This window comes from Ctenocephalides felis, unplaced genomic scaffold (assembly GCF_003426905.1).
Source record: "Ctenocephalides felis isolate EL2017-DRISC unplaced genomic scaffold, ASM342690v1 CF-g0.4_SCAFFOLD_01492, whole genome shotgun sequence".
In the NCBI taxonomy this organism is placed as follows: domain Eukaryota; kingdom Metazoa; phylum Arthropoda; class Insecta; order Siphonaptera; family Pulicidae; genus Ctenocephalides; species Ctenocephalides felis.
Genome location: NW_020537646.1, coordinates 49,403,325 through 49,414,806, shown reverse-complemented (window position 1 = coordinate 49,414,806; position 11,482 = coordinate 49,403,325). Strand labels below are relative to the sequence as shown.

Genomic DNA, 11,482 nt, shown 5'->3' with positions numbered 1-11,482 from the left:
TTGATTGCGAGCATTATAATCATTTTTCAAAATATTTTATTCCAGAGAACTTGTAATTATGTGCATTGATATTTTTACAGATGTGTGTTCCAAAGTTATATTATCAACCGAATCTTCTTATTTAAGTAGTGGTCTGTTATATCTGGGAATAAGTTATTCGGCAAAATGTCTCCTTTGATCAATTTCAAATTTAGGTTTTTAATTTAAATAATCTAAATAAAATAAATATCTAATCTAGAAAATGTTTTATAAATACTAATGAATATAAAATTATGCAACTAAGGCTGGCCCAATTCGTACAGCCATTTTAACGTTTTACCCCGATTGTTATATAGCTATATAAAATGGACATTTCTTTTTTATGAATTTGCTTGAACATATGTAGATTTTCAACATGAGTACATATCGTGATAAATTTCAATGTGTTTATTTTGATTTTCCTTTTCTACAACTGTGTATCCAAATTAGTGATATCTTTGTTATCACCATGGCCACTATATAGTATGCTCGGGAAGTAATTGGGAAAAGACCCGATGAATAACAGCATTAGTATCTAAACAACATAAGAAAAATACTGTAAAAATTCTATTATTATCATGTGGGACATGTTTAACTATTTTAATTTTTTCATTGCAAATGAGAATACTGAAAAAAATTCTTTCTATTAGAAAGCCTATTCGGATGATGAAATCATGTAATATAATGCAAGTTCGTACTGCTGATACTTTCCATACTTCTATGAACTGTGACATTTGTCAAACCCTAAAAATATAAAATTCATGGACCATATAACTACAAAACTCCTTATAGTATGGTAATGAAAAATTTGTATTGCAAATAGATTGTACTGCATATATTCGAAATGATTACTTCCATATCTATTTAAAACAGCGGTTTCCAACCTTTATTTCCTTGCGCCCCCCTTTTGAAATAAAAAAATATTTCGCCCCCCCTATTTTTTTTAACAATTTAATTTAAATAATTGAAATTATGATTTATTCAATCTCGTACCAAATAATGCACAATATACATACATACAAAAATAAAAATACAAAAATATACATACAAACATAACTATTGATTATAAGAAAAAATAATTTTAAATTTAATAAAAACAAATGATATAATATTTCACACAACATTAAAAAATTAATGCGACGGTTGAGCTTGTTTTTTAGCACAAATTTTCTCAAACCGCAGCTCCATTGTAGAAATCGCTGTTCTAGGTTCCTTTTCTATCACTAAACGTGATCGGTACTTTGTTTTTAATACTGCTACTGCAGAAAAACCAATTTCACATAAGTAGGATGTCACAAATGGTAATAAAATTTCTAAAGCTTTAGTTGTCAAAGTTGGAAAATCGTCATTTACTTGTAACCAAAACTTAACAATATTCTTTTCGTCCTGAAACATCTGCTTCAAGGTGCTATCACTAGATAAATCAATTATCATTTTCTGCTCTGCCGTTGGAAGACCAAAATCATCATATTTATCAATAACAAATGGATTTCTAATCCATTCGTATTTGGACATATCTAGATCTTTGAAATAATGCGCAAATTGGTTCCTTAGACTAGTCATATGATTGATAATAAGATCTTTTCTTGCTTCTGTTTCATCAGTAACACATGTAGTTTTAAAAGGGGGAAACATATCAAAGTTATTACTTTTCATACTAGCTATCCATAGTTCTATTTTTTTTCATAAACGCCGTAATCTTGTCCTTTTGAACAAAAGCATGAATTTGAGTTCCTTGCATTGATTTATTTATCACTTAGTCTTTTAAAAATGTCAACTAGATACGCATATTTTGCGAGAAACTTCGTGTCATAAAATATGTCTGCTTCATCTCTTTTATTATCAGCAAGAAAAATGGCAATTTCTTTTTTGAGCTCAAACATCCTTTGAAGTACTTTAGCACGTGCTTCACAATAATAAAGTAGTGCTTTGTATTCTGAGCCCATGTCATCACACAATTTTCCAAAAAGCCTTTTTCTTAATGGACTATTTTTGATAAAATTAACAACTTTTATTATAATTTCAAATACTTCAAGTAATTCTTCACCCATATTTCTTGCAACAAGAGATTGCCTATGAATCATACAATGCGTCCAAACTGCACGAGGAGCCACTTTTCGAACTAGGGCCTGCAGACCAGCATTTTTCCCTGCAATAGATGGAGCTCCATCAGTGCACAGTCCAACACAGTTCTCCCATAAAATACCATTTTCAATAAAAAAGTTATCAATCATGTTAAAAACTTCACTCGCCGTAGCTTTGCCTTCAATTGCCTTACAGAATAACAACTCTTCTCTAATATCATTTTCCATAACATATCTTATATATGTTATTAAGTGTGCATCCTTAGCAACATCGGTAGCCTCATCTACTTGCAACGCGAAAGAAGATAATTTAATTTTTTCTGTCAACTGATTGCAAAGATCATTAGATATATCTGATCGTCTTCCCACCGTATTATCTGCCAGCGGAATGCTTTTAATTTGATCAGCATATGATTCACCAAACATTGTAGCTATTATGTCAATAGCTGCTGGTAGTACTAAAGTTTCTCCTATTGAATGGGATTTTTTGATTTAGCAATTCAATACGAAACTTTGTATGACGCAAGCAACGCTTTTTGTGATACAGACAAAGCTTTTGAAAACGATTCTTTCTGTTTATTTAAGTTATCTAATTTTCTTTGCAAAAATTATTTTGTTGTGCCAACATGATCGGCGTGCACTTTTTCTAGATGTCGTTTTAATTTATTTGGTTTCATGCTATCTGAGTCCAAAGTATTCATACACAGCAAACACATTGGTCGTTCTTGACCATTAATGATCTTATACGTAAATCCCAATGATAAGTACATTGGATCATATTTTCTATGTTTAGTTTTACTATTTTGTGAAGAAACATTTCCATTATTTTTACCACCCTCTTCTTCTGCTTCATTAAATTTTCTTTTCAACCCAGTCACGTATTTATCCATTACAAATGGTTTTTATAACAAATCAAAGAAAATCACTTTTTCACTACTTTCCACAATAATTCCTGGCTAATAATGTGCTAAAACTAAAGCTATAAATTTCAACTCAATAATAATTAAGAAATGATTTTTTCTATATATCAACGCGTGTATTTCCAGCACAACTAATGAACTAATTCGATTTATAGATAACAGAATAAAAAGGATGCTTTTGTTTATTTACTTAAGTTAGTCTTGAGTAAGCACGTGAATATTCGATATGATCCGAGTGCTTATCTTTTGTTTATAGGCCTACAGCTCACTCGGCTACAAACGCAAAAACGAAATATTTTGCTGTTACATTTGTACCTACCAATGACGTAGACATCATGCTAATTTCCGAGACGCATTTTACCGAGACAAATTACAATATTCGTTTTCCTAATTATCACACATATACCACAAATCACCCGGACGACAAACCTCACGGTGGCACTGCCATTATCATCAAGTCAAACATAAGACATTACGAGACAGAACCTTTTTATACTGACTACATACAATTGACAAATGTTTCAATTGACCTAATGACTCACAAAATTACAGTATCGGCAATCTATTGTCCGCCAAGGCACATTATTACTGAAAATGAGTTTACAACTTTTTTTACCAGCCTTGGAAATTTGTTTATTGCGGGAGGTGATTATAACGCAAAGCACACATTTTGGGGATCTAGACTAATAACACCTAGAGGCCGTCAATTGTATAATACAATAAATAATAATAATCTTCGGACATTTTCTTCGGGTGAGCCCACATATTTAAACAAAATTCCAGACCTCCTGGATTTTTTTGTAGCCAAAAATATTAAAAACGAGAGTGTTGAAATAAATTCAAGTCTAGATCTCAGTTCTGATCATTCACCAGTAATTCTTAAATACTCCACTAATACTCCAACCAAAGTCATGAGTTCGCTTACAAACAATACCGATTGGCATCTTTTCCAAGAATACATCGAAGACACCATTAACTGTAATATTCCATTAAAAAGTGAGAATGATTTGAATATCAGTATCAACATCTTCACAAATACATTAATTGCAGCAGCTAAAATATCGACTCCTATTCTAAATCACAATCACAGTCACTCTGTGCCCATAGATATTAAAAAAATCATTGCACAGAAAAGGAAATTAAGAAGAATTTGGCAAATAACTAGATCACCGGAAGATAAAAGAAAATTTAACAGTGCATGCAGAGACCTGAAAAATTTAATAGTAAATGATAAAAATGTTTCTTTTGAAAACTACTTACATAATCTTTCTGCAAGTAGTGAAACAAATTATTCTCTTTGGAAAGCAACCAAAAAATTAAAAAGACCAATTGTACCAATTCCTCCTTTAAGAAAAACAGACGGTTCATGGGCAAGAAGTCCAGAAGAAAAAACTAATGCATTCGCCGAACACCTGCGCCTCACATTTCAGCCATTTTCACGTAAATGCAACTCTAATAATGAACAATTCATTTATGATTTTCTTCAGGATTCACCAACGCTAGTGACTCATGATGTTAATCGTTTTACTGCGGCTGAAGTAACTCAAGAAATTGCAAAAGCAAATTCTAGAAAATCACCTGGACCAGACCGGATTTCTATTAAAATGCTTAAAGAACTTCCAAGAAAAGCTATTAGAATGCTCACAATAATATACAAATCTATACTGAGAATGAAAACTTTTCCGCAGTCTTGGAAAAGTGCTAAAATAATCCTTATAGTCAAACCAGGTAAAGACCCTTATCTATTATCTTCCTACCGGCCGATAAGTTTATTGTCTTGCATATCGAAAATATTTGAATAGCTAATCCTTCAACGGATTAAAATAATCTTACGAGAACAAAGTTTTATTCCGAACCATCAATTTGGGTTTCGTGACAAACATTCAACAATTGAGCAAGTTCACAGAATCATAAACGTAATTAACAATGCACTGCATAATAAAGAGTACTGTTCTGCGGCTTTTTTGGATCTCAAGCAGGCATTTGACAAAGTATGGCATACCGGATTAATGTATAAAGTTAAAAGATGTTTACCAGATTCTTTATTCCTATTAATAAAATCCTATTTACAAAATAGAAAATTTTTTATCAGCATCGCCGATACGGATTCAAATATTACCGAAATTAATTCTGGAGTGCCTCAAGGGAGTGTCCTCGCCCCAACACTATTTTTAATTTTTGCAGCTGATTTTCCAACTTCAACTGACACGAGTTTAGCCACATTTGCTGATGATACGTGCATCATCGCCACAAACAAAGATCCGAATGCAGCTTCCAACAGCCTTCAGCATCATCTCAGCTTAGCTGAGAAATGGTTTTTGTTGTGGAGGATAGAAGTAAATAGTACAAAATCAGTTCATATAACTTTCACGCTTCGCACCCAAACTTGCCCAGCAGTTGTACTCAACGATGAAATTATTCTGTCCAAAGAATCAATAAAGTATCTCGGCATTCACTTCGATAGGAAACTCAACTGGAAAGTACACATAAAGAACAAAAAACAACAAATAGATCTAATCTTCAAAAATTATTATTGGATCCTAAACAGAAAATCAGAATTATCAACTTACAACAAATTACTTATATATAAGGCTGTGATCAAACCCGTGTGGACCTACAGATTACAACTTTGGGGTACTGCTAAAAAGAGCAATTTAAACATAATACAACGGCACAAAACAAATTCCTGCGGCAAATATTAAACGCTCCTCACTACACGCCAACATGGATTCTCCACAAAGACACGGGTATACCTACAATTCAAGAACATATATCAATGTTTGCCTGTAATTATAAGAATAGAAGTGACGCACATCCAAACCAACTAGCATGCAACTTATACCAGGAAGGCCAGCCGACCAGGCTCAAAAGGAAAATACCTCGAGATTTATTATAGTTTATTTTTATATATATATTTTTTCTCTATATTTGTCCATAGTTTTTCTTTTTTATATTTTAACTATAGTAGATACACCACTGGGCGTATCTACTAATTTGTAAACAACCAATTGTAAACACTTGTCAGCATTCTCTGCTAAATATAATTATTTTTATAGATTGCAGAATGAAAAAAAATAAAAAAAAATGTCCTGACAAAATTGCAGCGAAAATTGTAGATTACTTGCATGTATTTTGCTGATTTGTGCTGATTTGACACTTACTCAGCATTTAAAAACAATAATTTTGATAGAGCTTCGCGCTCCCCCTGGGACAGCACAGCGCCCCCCAGGGGGGCGCGCACCACAGGTTGGAAATCGCTGATTCAAAATGTACTTATGTGGATGTAAAATAACATAATGTGAGCAATTTTCAAACAACTTTGTTTCCGAAAATCTTGTACTTGAGATTTTTATGAATATGATTTCTAAAATTACTATCTAAAATTCTAAATTTAGGATCTCAATTTGAGTATCCTAAATGCAATAATAATATCTTGTACTTGAGATTTTTATGAATATGATTTCTGAAATTACTATCTGTGTTATAATCAAATTTTCTTATTTATATCGCTGTCTATTATAACTTGCAATAAGTGAATAGACAAAAATTTAGGATCTCAATTTGAATAACCTAAATGCAATAATAATATAATTCATAAAATGTTTTGGTAACACATTATTCACATTAAACCAATAACTACTTGCACAGCACAGCGTTTGAAATAAATTATTTATTTATTCTTTCATAAGCAAGCTTTATTCAATAAGAATAGTATTATTTCAAGCTCTTGATATAAGAATACAAAAAGGCAATGAGCAAACACTTGAGATTTAAATAAAAACCTCATATAAAATCAAAATAAGCATTCCTATTAACATTTAAAAATATATAAATAATTAAATTTTAAAATTAAAAGAATAACAACATATAATCTGTTTTAACTTGTCAAAACCATTTGACATATGAGTATGCGATACATCTGTCATTTGAATAATATTGTGTGGGAAGCCATTTTGAATCAAGTGCTGTTTACCAAAAATTTTCAAATTAAAAATGTAGAGTTTCTACGCAAATTTGAAATAATTTCTCACCCTCTGGACTTTCTCTGGATTAGCACGAATTTTTCAAGAATAAGACTGGCCAAATCGGTTTAGCCGTTTTCGAGGTTTATTTGGACATTTGAAAGAGAGCTCCATTTTTATATATAAGATATATTAGACTGGGCCAATTTACTAATGAAGTAAAATTAAGTAATATGGGCACCTTTTTATATGAAATATATGTGTTGTTTAAAAGAATTTTGACTGCAAAACCATATATCGCAAATAACTTTTTAGCCAGCGAAATTTTCAATAAAATACTGTTTTTAATAAGTAAATATATCAATTTAGGCATGTGAATAATTCGAATTGTGAGTTATATTTTCATTAATAGTTTGTGCGGAGGTTTTTAAATCGGGTTTAGTTTGTTGTTATTTATTACCGTCAGAGTGCGCTAGTATTTTTTTTATTATAATTCTCGAAAATTTGATAACAATATATTAATGTGACAAATCCGCATAAATCTTCATTCTTCAGTAAGGCGAGAAGTATCAATGGCGAATTCTTATTTAAATTCGGGCGCAAGTGCCAGTAATTTGAATCATACGCGCTCGCATGATAAAATTACATTTGGACAAGCAGAAGAATTTACAGGAGTGAATCTTCCGCCAAGTTATGAAAACTCATATTTTTTCATAATTTTCATATAAAACATTTACTCCAAATGTGGTAACGAAATTAATTCAGACGTGGGAAAATATTGATATTCCAATTATGGAGAAACAAAGTATCGCTAGAAAATTGAACCCATTGATTGATAAATATAAAAGTACAAATAAAAGTATAAATAAATACAAACATCATTTCAGGAGTTTGTAGAATCTACGGAAGAATTATTTTATATTGGAAAATGCAAATACGATTTGCGAAGAATACTGTATTCTTGCGGACTGATTCCACCACATTTACAAGCGTTTATGATGGATCATCGTAATGAGAGGAAATCTACTATACCAGAATATATTACAAAAAATGAAGATGAAGTATCAGCATCTACAATAACTAGCGATATTACTTCAGATGAAACATATACTCCAGATGTTGGTTTTGAGTTTAAAAGCAGTTCGGAAAGTTACAAAATACTTCTCATATAAAACGTGGACCATATAGTCGAAAATACAAGACTCCAAACTATGCCTTAATATGTGACAGAATTGCAATCTCTGATAGAGTTGGTTCTGCCGTGGCGACAGCAATCCTGCAAGACCTGGACATAAAGGATGATTGGGGCAATCCTGTCGTTATGGATAACAATAAAAGCGTTCGCGAGAGGCAGAAAAATAGGCAAGCTCTACACAAACGATATGATTTTTCTGAATTAATAGCATTTTCATTCGACGGCCGAAAAAATGCTTCTATTACCATGAAAGAAATCGATAAGAAGTTTCACTCACGAATGATTAAAAAAGCGCATTTAGATATTTTAACGGAATCAAATAGTGAATTGTTGAGTTACACGAAATAGGAAAATGATGATTCGAAAAGTAAAGTAATCAAATTGAACGAGTTTTTCGCCGATAAAGGAATAGCTCTCGATTCTTTGATAGGCACGTGTTGCGATGGTGACTCAGCAAATACTGGTGTAAAAAATGGAATTTTACGTCGATTTGAAATTCAGTTAAATAGGCCACTGCATTGGTTTGTGTGTCTTCTCCACTTTAACGATTTTCGGCATTTATTTAACTATTTGAAAAAATCATTGACCACTGGACCACGAACAAAAACTGGAATATTAAGCAAGCAAATTGAAACATGCGAAAATATACCGGTGAGTTATAACATATCTACTATTTTTAATACCCTATGTTCAAATTCAATATAATTTATTTTTTCTTATGTACTTCCAGCCGGTAACAGACTTTGAAACAATCCCACTTGAAAATTTGGCTGATTTAAGTCCTGCTGCATCGACCACTGACTCAAGTTATTTAATAAATAATATATATATATATATATATATATATATATATATATACTAGATGACCCGACAGACGTTGTCTAGTATGTTGTTTTCGATGAGATAGTCATGAACTTCCGCATCTGTAATGTGTGGGTTCAGTCCAGTAATAGTAATTTTTTTAGAGAAATTGTTACTGGTGGAGTAAGGAGTATAAAATTGAAGTTTTAATTCTTTAAGTTTGTTTTTAATAATTTCATGATCTTTTATATTGGTAGTATAAAGTTTATGTCTGTATGGATTAATGTATTCAAGAGTAAATGATATTTTAGTAGCGTCTTTTACGTACTTAATAGTTTTAAGATCAATTGTGCTTCTGATAATGATACGTGGACTTTTTGTAGAAACTTTTTTGATGGGAGCCTCTTCATTACTGTTATTATTGTTTGAATTTCTCCTTCGTTTTTTGTTTGTCACTGTTTGAAAATCGTCCATGTCCATGTCATCTCTGTCTGTTAAGGATTCGAAACTATTTGCACAATAAATAGTACTTGTGGTTTCTTCCATTGTATTTTGGGTAGGATCTACATTATTTAAATTTATTTCTAAAGATTTCCTGGGAATATCCCTAGGTAAATCTTTGTTACCTTCTGTTCTTCCTGCAGCTGAATCCAGTATCGTAAATTGACCTTGGTATAAGTTTCTCAATTGCTGCTTTAACACTAAAGACTTTTTATCACCACAATCTTCGATTTTCCAAAGATCCTTCTTCTTCTTTTTGCCTTTCCACTTCGACATCAGCCACAATCCGGGAACATTTCGAGCACTCCAAATATCTTCTGCGCCAATCTCCAAGTGCCAGTTCTCTTCCCTGCCTGCCTAGTCCACACCAAGTTCAGAGTCAGAGTCAGAGTCTTATTATTCAAAAGGTACGTTCGTCTGTTACTAGTTACGGAATTTATAAGTTTTAGGGGATAAGAGTTATCTGTTAGAATTTTTGTAATTAATTTGATGTTGTTGTCCCAAAATGTTTTGTCCGATAGAAGTATTGCGTGGTCCGTTAGATTTACTATAGTACCTATTTTCATTTTGAGTGGATGATAAGAAAAGTAATTAAGGTAACGTCCAGAGTTAGTTGGTTTTTGGTACCAATTTGTTATTAGTTTGTTATCTGTAGTACGTATAAGTTTTATGTCTAAGAAACTTATCGAGTTCATTGTCTCCAATTCCACTGTAAATTTTAATTTTTTATTAACGTTATTAAATTGATCAATTGATCAAGTGATAATGTCATCTACATAACGGTAATAAAAAATATGTTTATTGTAATTTTTAAAAATTGTTTAAACGAAGAATTATAGAGGGATCTTTTTTAACTATTTATAACAATAAGACAATAAATAAACGGAATGAACTCAACACGCTGTGCGACACAAATCTCTTCTACTTAGATAACATTTCCAAATTTCTTACAAAACAATAAAAGCGTTCGCGCAAAGGATTCACAATTCGTTCCACACATGTGTAGAATCTTGGTAAAAATATTTTTTAAAAAATGTCTTTCTCCATTACATCTCCAACCAGTCTACGAATAACACACTATCCATTTGTGATTTTTTCAAATCAGTATTTTGTGAAAATATTGTGTAATTTCAAGTTAATGTTTATAATACATTGTGTAGTGCATTATCATATCCTAATACCATGGATTATTAAAATTTTCCAATTTAACACTAAGATCAACTAATTGTAAGTACTAATTACTATTTTATTTTTTCTTTTCACTCCAATTCAATTGTTTTAGTTTTTAATTTTTTTTAGTTTCCACTGAATGAAGGTTAGGATTATAGCCGAAACGTATGGATTTAAAATAAATTTTTGAAAGAAATTCATGTTTTTTATTGATGTTATGCCCGATTATTAGACTTTGTTAATACATATGTCAACATCAAATTCAGAATCATACAAAAAAATATATATATATATATATATACAGGGTGGCTGATATATAATGCAACAAAGTAAAGTGCTATAACTTTCAAATTGGAAGTAACAACAAATTTTAGAATCAGTTTATATTTGTTCTAATTGGCCACCTTTGGCACGAATTATGGCCTTCAAACGGCAGAATAACCATGACACGATACTGCGACACGAATTTCGACCAATTTTTGTCTGTACTTTTTGGATCATTTCTGGTGTTGTTAGTGTTTTTTTTTGTCCACTTATTGGACGCGGTGCAACACTGAGTGTATCACGGTTACGAGATATGGTACGAGAAACAAAATATTTGTTCGCATTTAAATGCTGGAGGGCTCTTAAGATAGCCGCTTAAGGTTTTCCAGACAAATATGAAGCAATCGCACTATCACGATTTCCATCACGAATAACTTTTTTTCTGAATGCAATAGATCAAAATGCTTTTGTACGCATGTAAACAACTAAATGAACAACCACTGGAATAAATCCTAGGTAGCATGTCCGACTCACATTAAACACACCTGTACCTATTTATCTGCGGAG

The 11,482-nt window shown here is 31.7% G+C and overlaps 2 protein-coding genes across 2 annotated transcripts; both read right to left on the bottom strand.

The window, feature by feature from the left end:
- Positions 1-1,149: 1,149 nt before the first annotated feature.
- Positions 1,150-1,674, bottom strand: LOC113371347 (zinc finger BED domain-containing protein 5-like). Its single transcript, XM_026611975.1, has one exon. The coding sequence runs from the start codon at positions 1,672-1,674 to the stop codon at positions 1,150-1,152; it is 525 nt and encodes a 174-aa protein (XP_026467760.1).
- Positions 1,675-1,763: 89 nt separating this feature from the next.
- On the bottom strand, positions 1,764-2,528 carry LOC113371345 (SCAN domain-containing protein 3-like). The gene has a single exon (XM_026611974.1). The coding sequence runs from the start codon at positions 2,526-2,528 to the stop codon at positions 1,764-1,766; it is 765 nt and encodes a 254-aa protein (XP_026467759.1).
- Positions 2,529-11,482: the final 8,954 nt, after the last annotated feature.